Source organism: Arvicola amphibius, chromosome 6 (assembly GCF_903992535.2).
Source record: "Arvicola amphibius chromosome 6, mArvAmp1.2, whole genome shotgun sequence".
Classification (NCBI taxonomy): domain Eukaryota; kingdom Metazoa; phylum Chordata; class Mammalia; order Rodentia; family Cricetidae; genus Arvicola; species Arvicola amphibius.
The window spans coordinates 107,688,152-107,715,255 of record NC_052052.2 but is presented as its reverse complement, the minus strand read 5'-3'; the positions used below and the strand labels follow the sequence as shown (position 1 = coordinate 107,715,255).

General features: G+C 41.5%; 1 protein-coding gene across 1 annotated transcript; it reads left to right on the top strand.

The window, feature by feature from the left end:
• Rbm17 (RNA binding motif protein 17) lies at positions 1–25,444 on the top strand. The gene is made up of 12 exons (XM_038335494.1): positions 1–158; positions 5,416–5,553; positions 10,278–10,394; positions 11,772–11,938; positions 12,326–12,423; positions 15,582–15,638; positions 18,386–18,527; positions 20,618–20,781; positions 22,685–22,758; positions 23,662–23,760; positions 24,970–25,042; positions 25,150–25,444. Exons 2-12 carry the CDS (start codon positions 5,431–5,433, stop codon positions 25,251–25,253), a joined length of 1,218 nt encoding a protein of 405 aa, XP_038191422.1. The 5' UTR covers positions 1–158; positions 5,416–5,430; the 3' UTR covers positions 25,254–25,444.
• The last annotated feature ends 1,660 nt before the right edge of the window (positions 25,445–27,104 follow it).

Sequence of the window (27,104 nt, the reverse complement as noted above, 5' to 3'; positions counted from 1 at the left end):
CCTCCGCTCTCTCACCCCGCGCTGTGGCTCACCCTGCGGAATCGGCGGAGGGTCAGCGCTGCGGCGGGCACCGGCGGTCGGCGGGCTTCCGCGCAGGGCGGCCGGGCTCCGCGCTGCCGCCGCCGTGGCCCATGGGCAGAATCGTCTCCGAAGGCCGGGTGAGTAGCACCGTGGCGGCCCCGGGAAGGCGGTCTGATCCGGAACGGAGACTTGGGTGAGCGCGCCTCCACGGATGGGGACGCGAGGCCGCGGCTCTAGGCCGCGCCGTGAGGGGCACGGGGATGCGGGCGCGGCCCCCCGAGCTGCCCAGGGGTTCCCGGCCCTCCGCTGCGGGCCTCTTCTGCCTGCCGTGCTCGGCCGGGCCACTCTGATCTCCCCTCAACCTGTCTTGATCGCCTTGACTCAAAACACCGTACCTTCCTTCTCTTCGTGGCCCGTGTCCAGACCTAGTTGTTGGGTCGCCAGACCCCAGTAACCCGGAGTGTGTCAGGCCCCAGGAAGCTTGTTTCCTTCCTGAGTCCCAGAAGTAAGGGTTGAAGACGTTGTCTCGCCTGGACAGGCAGAGGCAGCTGTAAATCCGGCATCCTCTGCTCTGTTATGGGGAGTTTGAGCGCTCGTATCCATCCCCTGGTTTTTGGACTTCGTTTGCTTGGGCGAGAATGCGTGCTGCAAGTTCAGTGATGTACTTCTCCAGGAGTTAGAGCTCGACGAAGCGGGCTTGAAAACCCAGGCCTGGGTTGATCTGAAGACTCGGTGTACAATCTGAAAAGACCTGGAAGAGGAGCTGGTGTTTATTCAGTTTTGGAGGGAGTTTATTAAAAGTGGAAACGCAACCACAGCGAAACACCGTAGAGTATTCTGCAGTTTAAGGCAGTTAAGAGGGATTTGGAGGGGTAGCCAGGACCTGACCATACAGGAAATGAGGGCCATTGGCATTAAATTCTTATTGGGAAGGGCACATGAGGATGGAAAGTATGATTTCCTAAGATGGTCCTGTTTGTGCTCAGAACAGATGAAGACTGTCTCCTTTGACAAGTTGCTCTTTGAAACCATTCAATACAGTGCACACATTTATGCTGGGATGAGCTGTAAGCATTTCGAGATAACTAATTATAGTAAATATGAATAGTCTAAGCCGGGCAGTGGTGGCGCACACCTTTAATCCCAGCACTCGGGAGGCAGAGGCAGGCGGATCTCTGTGAGTTAGAGGCCAGCGTGGTCTACAAGAGCTAGTTCCAGGACAGGCTCCAAAGCCAGAGAAACCCTGTCTCGAAAAACAAAACAACAACAAAAAATATGAATAGTTTATTCCCAGGTGGTGCTTCATGCCTTGAACACCAGTGTTTGTAAGGTGCAGGCAGGAAGATTGGGGGTTCAAGGAGAAGCCACAAGTGGAAATCAGAGAACAGCCTGCAGGAGTCCCTTTTCTCCTACCATGTGGATCCTTATTGAGCCCTTATTTGTTACATATTTTCCCCTGCACATGACCTTTTTGTAGTGGCATTTCATTTGTATTTTAATAAATAAAGCATTCCTGAAGATCAGAGAGTAAAACAGCCCCACTGGTCAGCCTTGCAGACCAGGCAGAGGTAACACACACCTTTAATCCCAGCAGCCACTCTAGTTTGTCGTATAAACTGGGCAGTGCACGCCTTTAATCCCAGCACTAGAAAGGATTATAAAACAGGAGGAGATAGCGTACAGCCACAGTCTCATTCTGAGGTCTCCTGGATGTAGGATCACCATTTTCCAACTGAGGTTGAGGTAAGAGACAGTGGCTGGCTGCTTTGCTTTCCCGTCTCAGGAAAGCCTTGTTAAAATACAAATGAAATGCCACATGACACTTTTTCACAACTTTCCAGCGGGGAGCAGTTTAGAAATAATTCCACGAGTCTTTGAGAATAGTGGGGGAACCTGCTCTGCTGTGTGCTTAAATTGCAAATGTCTCTAATTACTTTGATTTTGATAGGCTCTGGCCTACGGTAGTTTGGTAACTTTGATGGGAAATTTAAACTGTCAAAAATGGAGTAGCCACAGATAGAGGGGAGTAAGTAATTCTGTAAAATGTCATCATGAAGTACTGTATGCAAGGCATGATTGTGTGTCAAATTGACAAGGGGTAGGCTTGTGATGGTTATCAACTTGACTACAGCTGGTACTGAAAACCAACTGAGACATTCAGTTTCATGGACAACTACTGGATTCTTGAACCTTCAGTTTGTACGCAGCCATTGTTGGATTAGCTGGACCACCGCCTATAAGCCATCGTGTGTGTGTGTGTGTGTGTGTGTGTGTGTGTGTGTGTGTGTGTTTTCATTCATTCTGTAAGTTCTATTCCTCTAGAATTTAGAGAACTAATATTAGTGGGCTAACCAAAAAGGGTAACATTACCATAAAAAATGAACTAAAGGCTGAGGAGATGGCGTAGTGAATTGCTGTTGGGTAAACATGAGGCCCTTAGTTGAGATCCCCATCACCCAGGTTAAAATGTCTCCATAGAGGTGCAGCCTATAATCCCAGCTCTGAGGAAGCCAAAACAGGAGGTCCCCTGGACCATACTAGCTAGCTAGTCTTGCCAAATCAGTGAGTTACAGGTTTGATAAGAGACCCTGTCTCAAAAGAATGTGAATGGAGAGTGACAATAGAAGACACCCAGTGTCCATCTGTGGCCTCCGAATGTATGTGTATACTTACAGCACACAAAGACAATGGCCAAGCTTGGTTGCGAAGGGCTGTGATCTCAGGTGTTTATAGTTCTGCATGCATTCGACACACATGCATTCAGTAAACACATTTTACATTATAAAGGCCAACTTCTGTTTATATTGTTATTTGAATCTCAATTCTTGTGGTATGTCTAAATATTAGAAAGTGCTGCTTTTTATTAGCTGGCATCAGACTCCATGAACTAAATGTATTATATAAGTGATACCAAAATATTTTAGGTTTGGATCTTGGCAGAATCTTGTTATTTGTTAACTTCAGTGTTTGCTGGGTGTTTGTAGGGAGATTAATGACTAACTTATGGTATATTAATAAATGTTTAAAATAGCTAAAATATAAATATGTACACCTTAAAAGGAATAATAGGTCCCTTGCAAGCAAAATTATTTAAGGTTAAAAACCAAGGGAGTAATTGAACAGTGTTCAGGGAAAATCACGTGGATGACTGAGGAGCCAAGTGACTCCTTTTCCTGATCCTGCCTTCTGTTTTAGTTGATGGATTCACTGGTGCTTCTAGTAGTTAGGGTTGAAGTCATTGGTACATATATGTGGGTGGCATGTGCTTTACTGTGACAGTCCGGGTCTGTGAACATAAACGTCAGTGAAAACCAGAAAATCAGAAGAATATTCATCATATCTACTGAGATGTAAAGGTATAACTTTATGAACTGTTACAGAAAACTACCAAATGGTGGAGAGACATCAGTTTCTAATACTTAAAGTGTTTTTTAGGGCAAAGGAGAGCTAGTCAGATCAGATGGAATTGTCAGTAGTAGTAGTAGTAGAGTTTAGAGAAGTGAAGTGGAATCACAGTAGATTCACAAAACCTCATTAGCTCAGAAGAGTGCATTAGTCTTGAGTCTTGGTACACACCTTTTATCTCGGCACTTGGGAGGCAGAGGATCTGAGTTTGAGGCCAACCTGGTCAGTGTAGCCCATTTCAGACCAGCTAGAGCTACATAGACCCTATCTCAGAGAGACCGGGAAAGGAGAGAGGAAGGGAGGGAGAGACAGACTGTGAGAGAGAATGAAGTGGGTGGGGGGTAGTGTGTATTAAATAGAAATTTTCAGGTGAAAGGGCGTTGCTGGATGCTGAGATCCTCCACAGTGTTTGAGTTTATTTTTAACCCTAAAATTTATGAAGATACCTGTGTCAGGGTTGACACTTAGAATAGGGTGATATACAAGTGTTTGCTGGTGTTGGTTCACTCCCGTCTCCATACCAAGTGCTCCCTCTTTAATTTTTATTTTTAAATTGCTGTATGGCACAGGCTGACTTGAAACTCAAGTTCCTTAGCTTCCTAGTGAGATTACCTGTGGCAAAACAAATGTAATAGAAATAGATTATTATTTTAGCTATTTGTAAGTGCACTTCTGTGGCAGTGTGCTGGTTAGTGTTTTGTTGTTTGGTTGGATTTTTGACAGCTGATACAAGCTAGAGTCATATGGGAAGAGGGAACTTTGATTAAGAAATTGCCTCCATCAGGTTGGCCTGCATTAATGATAGATGAGAGTGGTCCCAGCCCTTTGTGGGTGTTTCTACCCCTTGGCAGGTGGTCCTGGGTTGTATAAGAAAGCAAGTAGAACAGCCAATAAGCTGTATCTGTGGTCTCTGCTTCAGTTCCTATCTCCATGTTTCTGCCCTGCTTGAGTTCCTGCCTTGACTTCCCTCAGTGATGGACTATGATGGGACATGTAAGCCAACCCTTCCCTCCCCAGGTTGCTTTAGGTCATGGTGTTTGTCACAATAGAAAGCAAACCTAGGGCAGGTGGTAAATATACTCACCATTGCTCAACTTTTTTACTTTTTTAAGAAAAGATTTTTTTTTTTTTGAGATAGGATTTGGTATAGTGCAAGCTGGCCTAAAACTCAGTATAAGTATATAGTCAAGGATGAATGACCATGAACCTCTGACCCTCCTGCCTGTATCTTCTAAGAGCTGGGGATCAATCCCAGGGCTTCCATGTGCTCTTCTGTCTGCCACTCGAGCTCCATCCAAAGCCCATAGGTCAATGCTGATAAGCAAAAGTGCTTAAGGGACAGCCCCTCCATTATTCTTCCCTCTGTGAATGTGTGTAATTATCTGTTTATTTAGGACATGCTCTCGTGCCCTAGGCTAACCTCAAACTCCTTCTGTAGCTTAGATGACATTGTGTTCTAGATCCACCAGTCTGCACCCCCACACCTGGTTTACATGTTGTCTTTATAAAAGAGCAGCTGCCTATGCTGATCCAGACTACAAGCTGCTGCTTTTATAAGACTTCTACTTTCTGCCATTGAGATGAACAGTTGTAAAATTGGATCTTTATTCTTAAAATGCCTGTCTTCATTGTCTGTTCTAGAACTGTTTACTCGTGAGTCACTTCACCACAGTCTTTTAGATGGAGAAATTAATTCTAGGCTGGACAGTGGCATTTCCCAGCACTCAGAAGGTATAGGCAGGAGAATCACAAATTCAAAGCCAGCCTTATTGATGAGTTCAAAGCCAACCTGAGCTACATGAGAACCAGTCTTAAAAGAAAAGTTAATTCTAGAAGATTGTTTAAAATAGTGCATGGGTATAGTTTTGCATGTTAGAAAGAATCCTGCATTTGTGATATTAGGGGTCCGTGGTGCAGCTGTTTTAACATAGATGTTTAAGACTTGTTCCTGTTTCACATTATTTAGTCTCTGACCTTCCTTTCTTTCAGCATTAAACCAAAAAGATGTCCCTATATGATGACCTGGGAGTGGAGACCAGTGACTCAAAAACTGAAGGCTGGTCCAAAAACTTCAAGCTTCTGCAGTCCCAGCTTCAGGTGAAGAAGGCAGCTCTCACTCAAGCTAAGGTAAACTCAGGCCCAAACAGGAGTAGGAAAGTCCGCTAAGCAAGTTCTTTAAGAATACTTTGGTTTAAGCTTGCTCTTTAGCCTCCTTGTTGGGTAAATATAAATTAGTGAATGGGGACAGGATAGAGATTATTTTGTTCTCCTGGCTCTTGGGAACAACAGATCTGTTTCATGGAGTAGGAGTGAAGAAAAGCAGTGCTCTCAACGCCTAGCCATGAGGCTGGCTTTAGACTTGAGTATGTCAGAGACTGAGAACTTGTTTTAGATGCTGCTTTCATAGCCAGAGTCCTAATATTCTGATAGTTCTGGTTCAACACTGGGTACCAGGAATGTACATTGTTAGGTAACATCCTGCAAGTTTTTATTGTAGGAATCATGGGAACAGCTTAATAGAATAATCAGATCCACAGTGCATATCACGGAGGGCTCCATGATTTGTGAACATGTCCGACATGTATAGTCATAGGTAGGAATTCCTCTAATCTTGTGTTGTATATACATTAGACATGAGCATTATCTTTTAAATAATCCAACTGTTTCTTTGCTTCTGTTTTTGTTTTTTAGACAGGATCTCAATATGTGGCTTGAAGCTGGCTCTGTAGACCAGGCTGGCCTCAGATTCACAAAAATCCACCTCTACCTCCCAAGTGCTGGGATTAAAGGTGTGGGCCACCACAAAATTTAAAATATAGAAGGTATAGTTGTGAAATTGATGTTTCTTAACTAAAATATTTAGTATATTTTAGGAATGAGAATACTTTGCTCATTGTTTAATGTTTCTTAAGTAAAGATTTTACTTTGTATGACGTATAAACACACAAACAGTATTTACTGTATCCTTACTGTGGCTCCTTAAAAAGGGAAAAAAGTTGAAGCTGAACATGGTACACAACCTTGTAATCCCAGCACTTGGAGGCTGAGGTGGAAGCATCAGTTTGGTATATAGCATGAGACTCTCTCAAAAAAGGGTGTGGAGGGGTTTAGAAAAATACTTTGAAAGTAGACACTTAAGGATTGCTAAAAAGTGATTCCATTGGGGAATGGAGAGATGGCTCATCGGTTAAGAGCACTTAATGCGCTTGTAGAGAAAATGAGTTCAGGCGCCAGCACCCACAGTAAGCATCTCACAAACATCTCTAACTCCAGTTCCAGGGAATCTGACACACTGTTCTGACCTCTGCAGCCATGCATGTGGTACATAGACATATATACAGGCAAAACACTCAAAAATTAAAATTGTGTATGTGTACATACATACACGTGTGTGTGTGTATCACTCAGTGGAAGAGTGCTTGCCTAGCTTGTATGGGTCATCAGGTTCAATCCCTAGCACCTCCCTCCCCCGAAATGGTCTTTAGCAGATAAAAACACCTATATATGCCTTTAATCGCAGAATTTGTGAGACCGAGGCAGGAGGAACGCCCAAAAGTTTGAGACCAGCCTGGCTGCACAGTCACCCTACCTTCTAAAAGAAGCCAGTTTTGTAGAGTATATATAACTGATTTTTAAGCTGTGTCTAATTTGTCATTTTCTGTATCTGTGAGTTCATAAGTCTTTATGAACTAAAGGTTCAAATATATAGGTTCAAAACCAGCTCATACATAGCTTAGAAGAGGAGGGAATCAGTAAGTATGGGAGAAGGTAATGGGATTGAGAGATGAAATGATGGAATACATTTTGTATGTGTTTGAAATGTCATAAAACCTGGTAGTATATGTGAAGATTTTTTTGTTGTTTTACTTTGTCTCTTTTTTGAGACAGGGTTTCTCTGTGTAGCCCTTGCTGTCCTGGATCTCAGTATGTAGACCAGACTGCCTGCCTCTGCCTCCCAAGTGCTGGCATCAAAGACCTGTACTACCATTGTGGCCACTAATGCTCTTCCCTCACCCACCCACCCTCCCCCAGACCCAGACAGGGTTTCTCTGTAACTGTCCTGGCTCTCCTGGAACTCGCCTTGTAGACCAGGTTGACCTCCAACTCACTGAGATCCACCTGCCTTTGCCTCCTAAGTATTGGGGTTAAAGGCGTGTTCCGCCACCACCCGGCTCCACTAAATACATTTTAAAACACCTTATAAAGGTAGAATTAAAAAGTGTTTTAAGAAATGCATGCATTAAAAACTATAACGTAACTTCTGGATCATGTTGGTTTTGTTTTTTGTTGTTTTTGTTTTGGTTTGGTTTTGGTTTTTTGAGACAAGGTTTCACTTTATGGCCCTGGCTGTCCTGGAACTCACTCTGTAGATGGGGCTGGTCTCTAACTTGAGATCCTCCTACCTTTTCTCCCCCAAGTGCCGGGATTAAAAGTGTTCACCACCGCTGCCCAGCCCATGTTGGTTTTGGGGTTTTGGTTTTTTTTTTTTAATAACATTTGTGTATGTGTGTGTGAAAATACAAAGTTAGTTTTTAAAAGTTGCTGTTTAGGAAGAAGAAAATATTTTCAAATGAAATCTAGGCTGTTGGCCGTTTTCTGCCTCATCGCCTCAGTCTTTACTTTTATGTGTACTTTCGCTTCGCTTATCGGTGTGTATATATATACTTATCTGTGTGTGTATATGTACACTTCGTGTTTTTCAAGGCAGAGTTTCTCTGTGTAGCGCCGACTGTCCTGGAACTCAGGGATCCATCTGTCTACTTCTGCTTCCTAGGTGCTGGGATTAAAGGTGTGTGACACTACACCCAGTTATCCAAATACTTTATTGTCTTCTTTTAGCAAATATCTAGAGATTGCAAGTAGATTTTAAATCGGTCAAAATGGAACATTACTTTAAAAATTATCTCTGATAACTTTCTGACATGAACTTTGAGTTCTCTGTGTGTTCTTATGGGGAAGTAAAGCTACCCATGTTGGTTCTCTTGGGCTCCTCAGAGAGTATCTCAGAGTACTAATCAAACTTGTAAAAATATTTGGTAGAGAAAAATTTTACTTGTATCTGAAAGATGAAGCTGTGGTTTCATTTGTATATTTCATTTCTGAAAATACCTATTAAATTTTAAAATGAGCATGTAGATTATTATGATGACCCCTGTTGTGGAAACTTTAGAGTTTATGTTCCAGTCTACATGATACCTGCATGACATGTTTTTTTTAAGATTTATTATGTATACAACATTCCTTCCCTGTATGCTTGCATGCCAGAAGAGGGCACCAGATCTCATTATAGATGGTTGTGAGCCACCATGTGGTTGCTGGGAATTGAACTCAGGACCTCTGGAAGAGCAGTCAGTGCTCTTAACCCCTGAGCCATCTCTCCAGCCCGACATGTTGTTTGATTAAAGCACTATTCAAGTCCGGAGAGCTCAGACTTCCTGATAAGAAAGTCTATGCCACTTTAAATTGTGAAAATGAGAAGTTAAACTTTCGTGAACACCATTCCATTTGCTTAGCCATAGCCTTTTAGCAACCTGAGAACTTGATGTAGTTCAAGCAGCTCACTGTGAAACATTATTGCCTACAAACTTTACCATGAATCTAACCGGGTTTGAGAGCTGCCAGAGCACAGAGGTGTAAGTTAGCTAGACAGTCTAAAATAAGCAGCATTTGTAAGACCGGTATCCGAGGAAAAGCTGAGATGGTGATGTGCCAGGAAAGAGGGACACTGACAGATCAGAAGTCCACTTAAGAAACTGCCAGGTCTTTGTTTAAAAAAACAAAACAAAGACCAGCTATTTAACATGCACTTTGAGGATTGTGAGATGACTCAGTAAGTCAAGCCCGATGACCTGAGTTTGACTAGAACCCTGTGGTGGAAGGAGAGACCCTAGTCTCTCCAGGTGTCCTCAGACCTCCATATAAACAGTGTGGTATTTGCATGTAAACATACATGCATACACCCAAGTAAGTTTATAAGTAATTTCAGTTAGTTAGAGTAAGGTCATACTAAAAGAAATAGGGTAGTAGCTTGTACTCCAGAGGCAGAGAGGTGGATAGATCCCTGTCAGTTTATAGCTAACCAGAACGTGGTCATATTATAGGGAAGTAGAGGAAATCTTTGCTTTTTAAAAGGATCAAGAAGGATGAAGCAGCCAGGCCGTGTTGGCACACGCCTTTAATCCCAGCACTCGGGAGGCAGAAGCAGGTAGATCTCAACTCTGTGAGTTCAAGGCCAGCCTGGACTACAAGAGCTAGTTCCAGGACAGGCTCCAAAGCTACAGAGAAACCTTGCCAAAAAAAGAGAAAGAAAAAGAAAGAAAGAAAGAAAGAAAGAAAGAAAGAAAGAAAGAAAGGAAAAGAAAAGAAAAGAAAAAAAAGAATGAAGATATAGCTCAGTTGTTGAAGTGTTTGCCTAGTTTTCAGGAAGTCCTGCCTTAAATCCCCAGTGCTGTATAAACTGGGTCTGGTGGCGGCATGCACTTAGCGATGTGGAGGGAGGTGGATCAGAAGTCCAAGTTCCTCATCAGCTATGTAGGGCACTGGAAGCCAGGCTGAGTTGCATGAGACCCTACTACAGATATAAATCCCAGCACTCGGGAGGCAGAGGCAGGCGGATCTCTGTGAGTTCGAGGCCAGCCTGGTCTACAACAGCTAGTTCCAGGACAGGCTCCAGAGCCACAGAGAAACCCTGTCTCAAAAAGCAAAGAGAGAGAGAGAGAGACTGTTACTGTTTTAAAACTATGATTTTATCACAGCCAGAAGTGTGTTAATACCAGAAAAAGTGTCTGTGTTCCAAGTAGAATGAATTTTAATTTGGAACTTTGGTGTGTTTTTCTTGTTTCTGATGTCAGAGCCAACGGACAAAACAAAGTACAGTCCTTGCCCCAGTCATTGACCTAAAGCGAGGAGGCTCCTCAGATGACCGGCAGATTGTAGACACGCCACCTCATGTAGCAGCCGGGCTGAAGGTAAGCCTGCACATGCCTATGGCTTTGATGCAGTTCCTGTTTTCTTTATTTTGCACATATATTTCTCTACTTTTTTTAAGATTTACTTTATTTTGTGTGTGTGTGTGTGTGTGTGTGTGTGTGTGTGTACACATGTATGTGCTGGTACCCATGGAGGCCAGAGGGAATATTAGATCTCTTGAGGCTGGAGTTAGGCATTTGTGGACACCCTGGTGTGGGTGCTGGGAACCAAATGCTGGTCCTCTGGAGCAGTAAGCACTCTGAACCACTGCGCCATCTCCAGCCCCACACAAGGGGCTCCTCAATAGGCCATTGGTGTCATTTTCAACTCAAGTTTTACTTTATCACCATCAAAACCTATATTAGCTAAAATAGTTTATTATGGAAACATCAGGAATGAAAGATGGGTGAAAAAAAAAAAAGCAGGTGTTTTTTCAATCATACTCTCCAGGCATAAAAAGTTACGTAATTTTAGAATTTTTTATAGGAGTTCTGCCTTCTGTTTTCTGATTTGCTTTTCTTAGTACCTCAGTGAGTGTTCAGCCATCTTTGTCAAAAATGCAGAACTATGTGGTCATTTAAAAATATTTTTATATGTATGAGTGTTTTGCCTGCGCTGCATGTGTACCTGTTGCTATGGAGACCCATTCCCTGGGACTGATGTTACAGATGGTAGTGAGCCACCATGTGGGTGATGGGAATCAAACTTGGGTCCTTTGGAAGAGCAGTGAGTGCAATTAAGGCATATTTCCAACACCTGTGTGGTCATTTTTAATGGCTTCAGTGTATTGCCTTGTATAGATTATCTGTAATTTAATTCTATTAATGTAGACTATATGGTTGTTTCTAATTGTTGTCTATTAACAGTGTTAGAGCTTAGTTTAGAGAAAAGCGTTAAAAAAGTTGAACATAATACTCCATGTCTTTAATAGGACAGGGCTACAGGAAGGCAGGGCAATTGGTGGTTGTTTATGGTCACCATTGGCTATTTCTCTAGTTTGTGGTTCTGTGAGACACTATCTAGAGGGAGCAAGAGAGGTTTGGAAAATGGTAATCCGTTTTCACATGTATTTTTCTACAGATGTCATTTAAATGGTGATTGGGTAGTCTAAAACTCATTTAAATGATGATTGTGTTCATGGATTGTTTTAGTTTTTAAGTTGTATGGTGCTTTTCTATAAATAATTAAATGTTTGCTTGATTGCCAGGTTGTGCTGCCACCTGGTAAGATGTAGTTTGCTATGAATTATTTACTCACCTAGGAAATATAAGATAATCCGGAAGACCTCTCTTTCACCGTCCTCTGTCCTTGATTCTGGGATTCCTGATTCTGCAGGATATGAAGGTGGTACTCACTTGGGTGTTTTTCTTCCTCAGGACCCTGTTCCCAGTGGGTTCTCTGCGGGGGAAGTTCTGATCCCCTTAGCTGATGAGTATGATCCCATGTTTCCTAATGATTATGAGAAGGTAGTGAAACGCCAGAGAGAAGAGCGCCAGAGGCAGCGGGAGCTGGAACGACAGAAGGAAATAGAAGAAAGAGAAAAGTAAGCTTCTTCTTGATGTGGGAGCACGTGTCCTGCAGCTAATGTGCATTAGAAGATGAGCATTTCAGTGTTGCCTCTAGCGTTCGCCAGCTGTGCTCTCACTCTACAGTGCTGTGGACCCAGCACTGGGGTTATGGTTTCAATCAGCAGGCGTTTACTTGGTTAGATACCAAAATTTTTCCCTCATGTATGTTAAATGTATTCATTTTTTTCTTTTGAATTTTTTCTGTTGTATCCATCAACAGCATATATACATAAATTAACAATTTATTCTCAAAGAACATCTTTCATTTTTTTTCTTTTGCCAAGAGGAAGTCACAATGACATTTAAGCTTTGTATTCTATATTAATTGTCTGTGATAAATATTCATTATTTTGTTATTACAGGAGGCGTAAAGATAGGCATGAAGCCAGCGGGTTTTCAAGACGACCAGACCCAGATTCTGATGAAGATGAAGATTATGAGCGAGAGCGGAGGAAAAGAAGTAAGGCATAAGCAGAGATAAGCACACTTTAGACTCAGCGCTGTCCCAGGCTTTGCTTTGCCTTTTGTTTGAGACATGGTTTATTTCACGTTCATTTGGGTCATTGCAGGGGATGAGAGGGGGGTGCTCTCTATTCCCACCAGTCCACATTCCATAGCAGCTTTGGTTTATACTGTTTTCATAGATACTCCACTCTGAACTTCATTGAGACATTTGCTGTATACTTTGAAAATAGTGTTAGTTGTATTTCTGCACTTACCCTTATTTGAGGCATGGTCATCTCTTGCTTCTCCAGCCCAGTGCATTTCTGGTCAGCACTGGGTAGAGAGAGAAGACACCATGTTCAGAGCACATGTGTTGCTAACTCAACTGAATGTGGAGTCCATTGTGAGTCTTTGTGTGTTCACCTGCTTTCTGAGAGAGCAGAGGATCAAAACATGCGCTGGGGACTTCAAACCATACCTTCTGACAACAATTTTGTGAGTAGAGGTTTAGTTGTATATAGACTGAATTCCTAGCCCTTATAAGCAGTAGCTAATGGTGTTTGAAAGAATAATCTTTTGGCTTCATGGTGGTGTGCTTGCCAGCACTTTAGGTGGCTGATTTGGTTGGCAGAATCTGCTATTTGTTTCCTACCTAACAGACACTGCTTTAAGCATCTCAACCTTCACAACCCCTATCAGGTTCTGTTAAACTTCCAGTGTGAGTCATGGGACTAAGTGCATTCTGGATATTAGAGGCCCACACTTGGTCTTATCCTTCATTTTATTTGCCTGAAGCCCTCGTTGGAATTTGTTGTCTTGAACATAAAACCTAAGGATTATGTATCGTGATAGCTGGTAATTCTGTATATGTAGTTCTGCTTTATGGCAGGAATGGTCTCCCCAACTGTGTGCTGAAGCCTGTTGTAGGGTATAATTTAAATTTTAAAAATACTTGCTAAGTGGAAATGAACAAATTTACAATTTAAATATATTTTAAATACTTAGATGGATTGTGAATTAAATGTATTGAGTTTTTGTTGGTGTTGGTTTTGTAGTTTGGTGGTGGAGTTGGTAATGGTGATGTTAGAGACAATCTTACTATGTACATAGTCCAGAAACAGTAGCCCAGTCATACTTTGAGCTCACTACCATCCTCCTGCCTCAGCTCCATGAATGCTAAGATTATAGGTTTGTACCACCTCAGTTCCATTGTCTTTCTTAGGTAGAATAATGTTTATTGTTTATTGAATGCACCATGTCTGGTAGTGTTGCACTTGATACACAGTATCAACCATTATTTGGTTTTTATTAGCATGTTTTCTGTCTTGAATATTTGTAAGCTTCATCTTCCCAATCCATAAAGTGACTGCTATCTTTTTATACCATGTACTCTTCTGTATATTAATAGGAACTATACAACTTCTTTTTTTTTTAAGATTTATTTATGAATGCAATATTCTGTCTGCATGTACGCCTGTAGGCCAGAAGAGGGCGTCAGATCTCATTACAGATGGTTGTGAGCCACCATGTGGTTGCTGGGAATTGAACTCAGGACCTCTGGAAGAGCAGCCAGTGCTCTTAACCTCTGAGCCATCTCTCCAGCCCTACAACTTCTATTGAGTAGCTCTGCATTTGAACTTGTAACTGACAGAGAAATAGCAACGTTCTATCTGTGATGTACATAGTAGTCCCACCTTCTATTAAGGGCTATAAAACTTTTCAAAGTTTCAGTTGCCCATAGTCCACTGTAGTCTGAAAATATAGATTAGTCCAATAGAATTTTCTAAGAGAAGCCACATTCACAGAATTTTTATTGGTATATTGTTATAGTTAATGATTGTTGTCATTCTCTTACTATGCTTAATTTATGAATTAGACTCTTACAGCAGGCACAGTGGTGCATGCCTGTAATCCCAGCACTTTGTAAGTGGAAACAGGAGCACAAGTTCAAGGCCAGCCTGGACAAACAAAACCCAAAACAAAAAGATTTTTAAACGTCTACTGAAAATATCTCTAAAGAACATAAATTAACAAGAAATATGAACCTAACTAAAATCTTAGTCGCCCAGTTTGTTAATCATGGTGCATCTCTACTGACTTTAATTTCTTTTGTGAAACATTTTGGGCTGGTACAGTATGGTATTTTTAACCAATTTTAGTTGATCTTTTGTTATTTTTATTTTACTGGTGAAGTCTCTTTCCATGCACTGGAAGTCAGTCCTCCCTGACCGCACAGAGTGCTCATGCTAGAGGTGTGGCCAGGGTTGTTGTGTTTTCAGGTTCACATAATTAAGAATTCCTTATAGTCTGTATTCACAGTATCCTAGTTGTCTTTCCTTTTGGTTTGTGTCCACATTTTCTGTCTAGCAGACATGAGCAGGAACAGTGACACTGCCTGACAGATTCCTCAAGAGCTGGGACTCAAAATCCCTAGAGGCGTCGGGAGCATACTTAGTGGGGAGGTGGCCTAGGCATCACAGAGAGCTGGATTTATCCCATTTCTTTGGATTCCTTCTCTGATTGTTTTCCCAATTGGAAACAGGAAGCTAAAAATCACTTTTAAAGGTTTATGAAGCCAGAATAAGACTATAAATAAACAGGTGCCAAGTTGATGTGCTAATTCTGTGGGGGTTTGCTTTTTCCTTAAAAAAAAAAAAACCACACACAAAAAAAAACACTTGACTACATTCTGGGGTTCCTAAATGCCTTTTGAAAAATAATTGTGCTTGGGTATCATCTACATTTTCTAATATGTTTATTCTTAGAGAATTTCATGCATGAATAGGATGTGTTTTGATTGTATTCACCTCTCATCCTCCCAGCTTAACCCCTGCTTCCCTGTCATCTTCCAGCTTTGTCGTGTCTTCCTTAAGAATAAGTAACCCATTAATCCAGCCTAATATGCTGCCCCACTGGACTCTGGGTTTGAGGCCATCCGGTGACATCATTCTCCTAAACACTCTCCAGAAGCTGTCAGTTGTTAATAGCTACTCAGTTAGGACTTGGCTCCTGAGCCTGATACCAGCTTTAGACGTGTAATTGCTAGTCTGCGGCCGTGAGGGATGAGATGGCTCTCTGTTGGAGAGAAGGGTGGTGATGGGACAGATGGCACGTGCCGAACAGTAGTTGTTGTGAGTGTGTTGTCCTTTCATCTCTGTGCTCATGTTTTCACAGGTATGGGAGGAGCTGCCATCGCCCCACCTACTTCTCTTGTAGAGAAAGACAAGGAGTGTATGTACATTTCTTTCTTCTTTTCTTATCTTATTTATGGACCATGGATATTCTACGTGTGAATCTTTTGTTTCCTGAGTTTAAAGCAAAGCAGCCTTGTGCCTGAAGTTACGGTGGCCTTGCTGCCTGCTATACTAGGGAGCTTTGCTTTGTTTTGTTTTGCAACAGGGTCTCAACTGTGTAGTACTGGCTGGCCTGGAACTGTGTTGACTTGCCTCTGCCTTCTGAGTGCTGGGATTAAGGCATGTGCCACCACTCAGAATTTTTTAATACCAGGATCTGGGTGCAGATTTTTTTTTTAATTTACTTTTTATGTACATTGATGTTTTGCCTGTATGTGTCCGTGTGAGGGTGTTTAGAGCTTGGAGTTACAAACAGTTGTGAGCTGCTATGTAGGTGCTGGAAATTGAACTCAGATCCTCTGGAAGAGCAGTCAGTGCTCTTAACCACTGAGCCATCTCTCCAGCCCTGTGAGTTCAGGAAGATAAATTGATGTTTACTGTTTGTTGTTTTTGTCAAGATTTCATGTTTGTATGAGGTTCCTTTGAAGTTAGTAAAAGCAGTAGTTGCTCATGCCCATTACCCAGCATGGAGGACAAAAGCAGGAAGTACTCATTCGAGGCCAGCCTGTGCTATATAGTGCATTACCAGGCTACCTTGTGCTATAGAGTGAGACCTGTCTCAAAAATCACAAATAGGTAATAAATTTTGTATCTCAGAGTTTAGAGCTTGTTGTATTTTGTGACCTTTCAAACGCAGGCAGTGTCTTTGTTTTAAAAACTTTCCATTAATTTTGGTTACTGAGTAGTATTTGTCTACATAAGTATGTGGCTAAAGCATGCCCACCCACTGCCAATTCTCCTCTGGAGCTTGTCTGACATCTGGGTTGCATTGTTGGGCTTTGTCCCATGCTTTGTGCTAACCCATACCTAACCTCTCATTAAAAATAAATGGCACTGGGCAGTGGTGGCACAAGCCTTTAATCCCAGCACTCAGGAGGCAGAGGCAGGCGGATCTTTGTGAGTTCGAGGCCAGCCTGGTCTATAAGAGCTAGTTCCAGTACAGGCTCCAAAGGTACAGAGAAACCCTGTCTCAAAAAGCAAAAAAAAAAAAAAAAAAAAACATAAAACAAGTAAAAATAAATGGCAAGGCCGGCAGAGATAACTCAGCATTTAGAAGCACTGGCTGCTCTTCCAGAGGACCCAGGTTTGATTCCCAGCACTCACATAGTGACTAATAACCATCTATAACTTCAATTCCAGGGAATCTGATACCTTCTTCTGTCCTTCATGGGCATCAGATGTGCAGACACATGGTAAATAGAAATAAATTCAGGCAAAGCACTCACACACATAAAATAAAAATAAATAAATGAAACAAAAAGAATTAAAAGTCATCAGTTATCTTTTAAAAATATTTATTATTTATTCTTAAGTATATGAGTTTTTTGCCTGTATTATACCTGATACCTGTAGAGATTAGAAGAAAGCATTGTATTCTTGGAACTGGAGTTATAAAGATTGTGAGTCACCATATGGGTTCTGGGAACCAAATCTGGGCCCTCTGTAAGGCAGCCAATACTCTTAACCACTGATCCATTATTCCAGCCCTAATATTCTTTAATATGTAGTATGTTGTTTATTATGTTCTAAAAGAAGATAATTTAAGAATATCATTAAATATATATGTACATATATATACATATATATATACACACATACACATATATTGTTCAAACAGACAAAACACCTGACAAACTGTTTTTGAGAGGCTGGTCCCATGCATATATGTCTTTAAAGCTTCCTGCTGATGTGAATATGCAACTGGGTTAAAAAGTAACTAAATATGGTCCTGACCTCAAAGATGTTTTCTGTGGTCTCAGCTAGCTAAGAGTCTAGAGCCAGTACTCTGCTGTGGGACTCAAATGAGAGTTGTATTACATTTCCTTGGCACATATGGAAATCCTGCAGTCAAGCAAAAGTTGTCATCTAAGTGAGTGCTTTAATGGGTATGCCGCATGTCAGTAAGATGTGAGAAGTACGCTTGGGAGGATATTAGCAGTAGAACTAAGAGTCCTCTACTACTCTGGGTTTTTATATTTTGGTTGTGAGCCTAGCCTTTAATGGCTGAGCCATCTCTCCAGCCCTACTCTGGGCTTTTAAAAAGCTACATAGATGTTACAAACCAAAAACATTAGAGGGACAGAAGTTAGCAAAGCACATGTATGTGAATAATGTAACTTATTGTTCTGAACGTTGATTATATAGGGTTTTTTATTGTTATTGTTTAAAGACAATACCAGGAGTGGAGAGCTGGATGGCTCACAATTAAGAGTGTTTATTATTTCCAGAGGCCATGGGTTAGGTTCCCAGCATCAGCCACCTGTCCTTACATACACTCGGGCATACACATACATAAACAAATGCCTCTGAAAAGTCATCTCAGAACAAGTCATGCTGTCTGTGAAGACTGCTGAAATATGCTGAAAGGGTGACAGTGGGGTTTTGTTTTGTTTTGTTTTTACTGGTTTTTTTTTTTTTTTTTTTTTTTTTAAGAGAGAAAGAACATAACAAAATGTAGGTTAATCAGTTCAAGGTGAACAGTTGAAGCTAATGAAGCTTTGGGTTTTGGTAGGGTTTTCTTTTTTTGTTTTTTTTTTCTGTTTTTGTTTTTTCTTGGTTGTTGTTGTTTTGTTTGGTTGGTTGGTTTTTGTTTTTTATGGAGCCTACTTTACTTTTCTCCAACAGTACCCCGAGATTTTCCTTATGAAGAGGACTCCAGACCTCGATCACAGTCTTCCAAAGCTGCTATTCCTCCCCCAGTGTATGAGGAGCCGGATAGACCAAGATCTCCAACTGGTCCCAGCAACTCCTTCCTTGCCAACATGGGGTAATTAATGCTTTAAGTGTCCTGGCTAATTAAGAAAAATATCAGAGTGGCTTGAGATGGGGGCAGGGCTGGGGTATGGGTGTGGCACGATCCTTTGAAAGTGCAGAGCAGAGGATTGTGATTTTCAGGTTAGCCAGGGCTACACAGTGAGAATGAAAAACATGAAGTGTTTGTCGCTCTTTCTGTAGGTGGATCTCATTTGAAAATGAAGACACTGGTCACATGTTGCTCTGTAAAGGATTAGTGTTCAAATCATGCTGAGCGTTTTCCAACTCACTAGTACAAGCAGCCGTCTAGTACAAGTTGATTTAGACACATTATTTCTATATATAGAAGAAGTTTCTGATAATTACACTGTTTTTCATAACGTGCAAATAGATTGGCTTATAGGAATTAGAGATGGTTCGGCTTATCTCCAAAGGAGGAGGGGCACAGGGTTTTCCTGAAGAAATGGGTCATTTGCCTTAGATTGTGGTTTTACACCTTTGGTTTTAAGAAACTATTTAGGCTGGGGGTGGAGCTTGGTGATGGAAGGCTTGTCTGCCGTGTGCTGGTGCCAGGCTTTCACCCTTACCACGCCCCCTCGAAACAAAAAACTCCAGTCAGTCTAACTATATAGACATGTGTTTGTCATAGTATGAAAAAATGAATTTTAAGATGGACATTTGAGCCAGGCGGTGGTGGCTCACACCTTTAATTCCAGCACTCAGGAGGCAGAGACAAGCAGATTTCTGTGAGACCAGCCTGGTCTACAGAGTGAGGTCCAACACAGGCTCCAAAGCTACAGAGAAACCCTGTCTTGAAAAACAAGCAAACACTGACATTTGAGTGAGACTGGTGGATTTTATTTGTTGGTTCTAGAGTAATATCTCCTTATATATAGCCCAGTTTGGCCTCAAACTCACTGTCCTCCTGCTGCCTTCCTCAGAATCTGGAGTGCTGATGTTAGGGTCGCATGTGTGTGCCACTGCATTTTATCCTAGCTCTAGTGCTGCTCAAGTGGCATTGCCCTAGATTATTTGTTCCATGCTGTTTAGCAGGATGCTCCTTGCAGTAGAAATGCTACTAGTGAGGCATCAGGTGTGGTAGTCTACTGAGTGGCCACTGTGTGTAACTGGGTTCTAAGAGCTGACTAGCCTCATGCAATGGGAAAACTTTTCAAAAATGAAAATTCTTTCTTTAGTCACGCTAGCCTCAACTTCTGGTACCACACATTACAATTAGCAGTGCAGATTCAGTGCCCAACAGTGCCTCGTCTAACTGGGGGGGAAAATAACGGGGCATGCTTCTGGTTCTTGTCCTTCCTGCACGTCTTAAAAATAGGCATTTTGTTTGATTGTCATTTAAATAATAATTGGATTTTTAACTTAGAAGATCCAGTGTGGTATAGTTATAGTAGTTTGCTTTGCCCTGGAATAGCTTGTTCAAAAGAAAACTGAAAGGAATTACAGAACACTGGTGGAAGCTGGGCTTTGTGATCCAAAGCCAAGCAGATTGTGTCACTGGCAGCACCCTTGGACACTAGGAGAAAATTGTGTCCTCTTACAGAACGCAGCAGACCGAGAATCCAGTTCCTTTTGTGCTAAAATGCCTGGAAAAAAGCATTTCAGATGCTTTCTTGCTTTGCATTTGACCTTAAACTAATCATCTAGCCTTGGCCTTGTTTTACTTCCTGTCTGTTTAGTAGATGCTTTCTAAGGCTCTTTCAGTGTAGCTTCCGCTATGCCATGAGAAAATACAATCTTCCTTATCTGAAACTTCATACTTAGAATTTGACAGGCCAGATTTATAACTGGTCTTAAATGAGGTAACATTGCAGGGAGCTCGCAGAGACACAGTTATTTCTTAACATGATGAAAGCTTTCACTTCCCACAGAGATAACCTCAGGCTATCCTGGTTGTAGTTACCAGCTTTTTCTATTTCTCCCATCCTGGGCATCCCCATGGCTTCCATCTAGAAGCCACTACTTACTGTGTGTCTTGATGCCCGTGTGGGATACACACTGTTTCTGGCCATGTGTTGCTGCCGTAGATCCAGTGTGCTCTGCCGTCAGTGGTATAAACTATAAGGATCCTTTTCCTTTCCTCAGTGGCACAGTGGCTCATAAGATCATGCAGAAGTATGGCTTCCGGGAAGGCCAGGGGCTGGGGAAGCATGAGCAAGGCCTGAGTACTGCATTATCGGTGGAGAAGACCAGCAAGCGGGGCGGCAAGATCATTGTGGGTGATGCGACTGAGAAGGGCGAGTCTCAAGGTGAGTTCACAGAGCACTGTGTCCTTCAGCCCAGAGGAAAGGTGCACCTTCCCTTTTGGTGCACGGTGATTTCTAGTTACGGCATGTTTCCCACCTCTGTGTTAATGACACTAGGAAGCCTTGAGACTCATCTTTATTTTCTTCAGAACCAAGGCAGAGATAAATATGCTTGTAGGAACAAAGTTTCCCAGCGGCTTTGGTTAGGCAAAGAATCTCTGTAGCTTGATCATAAATATATGGTGTTTGCTGTATCCACATATTCAGTGGATCTTCACAGTTTTTTTGCCCTTCCAGATAGATGTGGCTTTTGGTTCACTTACTGATCATTCATTTGTTGCTTTGTAACACCTAGTTGTTATTTTATTTTCATTTGATTTTTATAATTTGTTCTGTATGCATAGAAAATAGGAATGAGACATATATCTTAGCATTTTAAGTTTAAAAAAGTTTTTTTTCATATAAGTCAGCTTATCTGAATTTCCTTCCCTAAAATACGTAGTTACAGTTCAGCTGGCAGCCCTATTAATTCACGGCTCAGCAGCAGCCAGTTGCCTGAATGCTGAGTACTGGTTGCAAAAACAACAGTTACCCCAGTTTACAAAAGTATCTAAAGGAAGTTAGCTAATGGCTAGATAATTGTCTGGGCCAGCAACCTTAAACTGCCACTCCAAGACAGGGCTCCCAGTAAATTTATAATCTGTATGTTCTGCCAGCCCTTTAGCAAATGAAATGAGCAAAAGATGGTAAGTAATGGTAGAAGCCAGAAAATAACATAAAAGCATATTTCAAAGAAAAATAATTTTATTGCAGGGACTGGTTACATAGATGCTTTTATAGATGACTTGAGGGCACAAATAATAAAATTGCTATTGGGATTGAATTAGTCATGTGATGGGACTCAGTCCTAACACTTCTGTCTTAGTTTCATGATGTAGGATTCGCCTCTGTATGCTGTGAAAATGTTGTATTATTATCAGTTTATCCTATGGCAGGGCAGAATAGAGCTAGGCAGGAAAACTAAACTGCATGCAGAGAGAAAGAAGGTGGAGTCAGGGAGATGCCATGTGGCTGCCTAAGGAGAATGACACTGGAACCTTACTGGTGGGCCACAGCCTCATGGTGATACACAGATTAGTAGAAATGGATTGATTTAAGATGTAAGAGCTAGCTAAGAAAACACCTAAGCTATTGGCCAAAAGCAGCTTCTTTATTAACCAATGGTAATAAAACTCTCACAGTACACAAAGGGGAATCCCATATCAGTTTCATTTCCCGTTGCTGTGGTAAAATACACTGGCGAGAAACTCATGAGAGGATTTTATTTGGCTCAGTTCCAGGTTATGGTTTATTACTGAGGGCTGACAGCAGGAACTTGAAGCAGCTAGTCACATAATGCTTAGTTGGGAGAGGAGAGCAATGAATTAGTGCATGTTACCTAATTTTAGTTTACTTTTCCCAGCATGGTATAGTCTAGGCCCCCAAACCCCAGAAGCCTTCCCATATTAATAAATATAATTAAGATAATATCTCACTCAGGAGGCGGATGCAGGAGAATTTCTTAAGTTCGAGGACAGCCAGGGCTACACAGAATCCCTGTCCTGAGAAATCTCACAGACATTCTCAGAGGTCCTTCTAGGTGGTTCTAGATTGTGCTGCAACAATTAACCAATAGGGGGCTGGAGAGATGGCTCAGAGGTTAAGAGCATTACCTGCTCTTCCAAAGGTCCCGAGTTCAATTCCTGCAACCACATGGTGGCTCACAACCATCTGTAATGAGGTCTGGTGCCCTCTTCTGGCCTGCAGGCATACACGGAGACAGAATATTGTATATATAATAAATAAATATTTTTTTTAAAAAAGAACAATTAACTAATGTAGTATCTGATGATATGTTTTGATACAGATGCATCCAAGAAGTCGGATTCAAATCCATTAACTGAAATACTTAAGTGCCCTACTAAAGTGGTCCTGCTGAGGGTAAGAAGTAAAAGAAACCTGTCCCCCTTGATTCTGCATCACCCCAGTCTACCTGTCTCTATGGTCTTTCATAAAGTTCTGCTGATAAACTAAGAGTTAAGAATATTGACTTGCCCAGGGTCTCAAGCAGTACGCAGGTGAAGTGGTAATAAATGGTATACTGTATGCTCACTCCTTGCTCCACAAGGGCAAAGCTTCTTGTTTTAGTCTCTTATGTGTCCCAAGTACCCTGAATGATATTTAGCGCATAACGGGCCCTCAATAAACACTTGATTTGATTGCTCCCCCTTCCCCCAAAGAATACTAAAAATATGGGTTGGAGCAGTGGTGCAGAGATTAAGAGCACGGGACCCAAGTTTGTTTCCTAGCACTGACATGGTTCACACCTGTCCAGTTTGAGACATACATTTAAGCAAAATGCTCATCCATATAAAAATCAATGAACTTTTGAAAAGAATACTGAAAATTAAATTTTTGCAGATAATGCCTTTGGGCAGATCTGTACAGATGGGTTTTAGATTATCCTCTAAATAATCTAAAGTGTAAAATGTGACATTGAAACTGCAGGAAATGATGAGCTGAAAGTGTTGAAAATTTCTGGGACGTCCTCTTAGGTGTTGTTCCATGCACATAGTCTCCTAGCACTTTTCAGAGCTTTGTGTATGTTTGCAGAAATGCCAGCTTTGGGTACTTGAGGGGCAGAGTTTTATGTTTGGGGATGAGAACATACCCCACCTCTGGAATGTGGTTCGGGGTTTGGTACTTCCTAGCATGTGCAGGGTTCTGCTACTGGGCGGCTGGAGGGAGAGAACATTTGCCATTATGAAAGAAAATGTTATTTCTGAAACCTTACACATTTGTGGATTATGTTTGGTATTTAATTGTTTCTCTGTTTCTGTATAGAACATGGTTGGTGCAGGAGAGGTCGATGAAGACTTGGAAGTTGAAACCAAGGAAGAATGTGAAAAATACGGCAAAGTTGGGAAATGTGTGATATTTGAGGTAGGAAGATTTCCTTTTGATAGAACTTACAATTGGCAGATTATAAATTCCCTTCCACAAGTAGTACTGGCATTGGCCCAGTAACATTGTGTTACTACAGAAGCCAATGCATATTAGTTATATTTTTTATGTGTCTTTTGCTGTTATTTCATGGTTGGTTGGTTGTTTTTAAGACAAAATCTTGCTTTGTAGACCAGGCTGACATTGAGATCATAGAGATCTGCCTGCTTCTGCCTCCCAGATGCCAGGATTAAAGGCGTGCACCACCACTTCCAGCTGTGTATTAGTTTTAATTGTAAAAACAAAAGTAGGTTTTATTTGGTAGTATAATGTGAATATTTTATTACATTTTTTAAGTATCTAGGGCCTCTCATGGAGCCCATTCTGTGTTGTGTTTTTAGGAATTTGTTCAGTTGAAGAGAAGCACATAACAAATAAGCAGGAAATATAAAATAGTAGACCTGGGGGCTGGAGAGATAACTCCGAGGTTAAGAGCATTTGACCGCTCTTCCAGAGGTCCCGAGTTCAATTCCTAGCAACCACATTGTAGCTCACAACTGTCTATATTAGATCTGATATCCTCTTCTGTCATGCAGGCATACATGGAGGCAGAACACTATATAAAATAAATAAATCTTTAAAAAAAATAATAGGAGACCTAGTAGTGTTGGCTGTAAGTACAAATCTTGAGAATGGAGTCAGCAAAAACAAGTGAAGAAGGGTTGTGAACAATGAGATGTGAGCTAAGCTTTGATAATAGAGTATGTGGGAGTGGTGGAGGGGGGTGTTAGATGGAGGCAGCAGGAGGACTCGGAATTAGTTGGAGAGTTCTGCTTACATACATGGAATGGGGCCATATTATGGAAGGCTTGAAAAGCTAAACAAAGCTAGAGAAAATGCTCTGTCGCTAAAGTTCCTGCTTTTGCTGCTGCTGCTGCTTCATCCTGTTGTTTGCTGATGGTATGATCACTTGGTTGCATGCTAGCTGCCATGGCAGCTTCCTCCAGGAAGTCAAAGACTGCATTGATTAGCTTCAGATTTGTGAAAGGATTAGTACATTTTTTACATGAGCAATTTATATTTATTTCCTTGATGGTTGACCACTTTTGTCATATGTATGTGTGTGCATACACACACACACACACACACACACACATAAAGTATATGCACAGACACACAGCTTTATTCCTATGGTCCTTTCCGTTCTAGATTCCTGGTGCCCCTGATGATGAAGCAGTACGGATATTTTTAGAATTTGAGAGAGTTGAATCAGCAATTAAAGGTACGCTGTTTATTATTAAAGAATTTAACAAATGTTAACATTACTGTTTGTTTTGATGTCTTCCAGGATACTTGTATTAACTGATTGTCTTTTTGTTTACTTTTTAGCTGTTGTGGATCTGAATGGGAGGTATTTTGGTGGACGGGTGGTTAAAGCATGTTTCTACAATTTGGATAAATTCAGGGTCTTGGATCTGGCGGAACAAGTTTGATTGTAACCTAAAGTCACCTCTGTGATCCTTACACAAGCTGCAGACTGAGCAATGACACAGGCGTCAGCCTCCATGGCTGTTGGACACTGAGACTCTTGGATGGACTTCTGAGATATATGTTGATGGATTCCTTTTTTATTTTATGAGTTTTTTAATATAGTATAAAATACTTCAAAAAAAGAAAAAAAGAACCTGTGTGCCTCTCTGGTGGTTTTCTTGCTACTGCCTCTGTGTTGGTTGCTTTTGCTGGGATTTCATGTCGTGCAACATGTCTGGCAGTAAAAGATCTAGAAAGGCTTAGAGTGGAGTTTGTATTAAGTCATCCTTTTCCTTCTTTCTTCTTTAATAAAGCCTTCAAGTTACAGAGATGTAGCTTTACACATTGTATAATAAAGTCCTGTCTGGGCAGTCTGTTGGAGGTGAAAGTGCTTGCTTTCTCTAATAGAGAAGGTCAGTGACTCTAGTCGGGAAAAACTCTTAGCTGAATTAAGACTGCGGAATCGAGAGCTCATGTGATCTACCTGCTGGGTTGAGTTATTTGCTGTTTAAAAGACAGACTATAGGCTTTGTGATGGGTTTATGGAGTATTTCGGTATAGAAATCATTTTAGGGTGGCTTAGAAATGTCAGGTTAATTCAAAATCTAGAGCCTGCATTCTAAGTGTGTGCCCAGTTACATTTTGAGAGTGACTGCTCCTTGGGGTTGTATAGACTACTGCCAAAATCTGAAATTATTAGTTCTGGTATTTATAATCTTAAATTTCACAAAATTCAGCCATGTTAGCTATTCAAACTGTATTGCCAACTTATGTAATTCTGTAATTGTGGGAAATTATCCACTTGAAACACAGTGGTACAAGTTGCTTAAAAAAACATTAGCTAAACTACAGAAAAAGAGAAAAATGTTTAGTACTGAGTTCATTACCAGGACAAGAGGTACTTCAGGAAAGTACATATTCCTGCGCTGTTATAGAATAATACTTGTGTTATGACCTGGGCGGCTGGAGCAAGGGGACCTCAGTTTCTTTATGTCCATGCACTTGGTTTGGAGACATAAGATTTTCTTGTGTTTTTACTTGAATAGGATTTTATGTTTTAGAGTATTTCATCAAGTACAATTGAATTAAGGTCTGGGGAGTGGTTAGGTGAGGAAAGTGTTTGTTGGCAAGCATGAGTCCAGTCCGTAAAACACATCGAAAGTTTAGATGCATTTATACGTTGTCCCAGCCCGTTGTCCTCATGAAATCCAATATGGACAAGTTCGACAGAACCGCCATACATGGGCTGCCCTTAATCCCAGCCCAGGGACTTTCTGTGGGGCTCACTGGCCAGCCAATATAGTCAAATCAATTAGTGTGACATTATGATCTTTCCCCCAGTCTCTTTTGTAATTGTATAAATTAAGTACATCCTTTGTGTTTTCTTTTTGTGGGGATTTTTGTTTGACTACTTGGTTGGTTTTGCTGTTTTAAGACAGGTTCTTAGGTACATGAGTCCTGGCTAGTCTTGAACTCACTTTGTATTAGAAAATGACCTTGCGCTCCTAGTCCTTTGGCTCCCAAGTGTCAGGATTGTGGTAAGGTACTACCGCTATGCCCAGCAGAGGGTACTGAGATGAATTGCTGGTCGTGGACTGATTAGAAAATTACAGGACAGTGAAACCCGAGAGATTCCGTGGGATGCACGCGTGTCACTCTTTAGTTTGCACAGGGCTGGGGGGGTGTTCACGTGGGAGGACGTGAGCGGACAATTACAGTTGTTTCTCCCTTCTGCCTTGTGGATAATGAGACTCAAACTAGAGAGTAAGTGCCCTTACCCTGCGAGTCATCTATTAAGATGCCCTGACATTTGT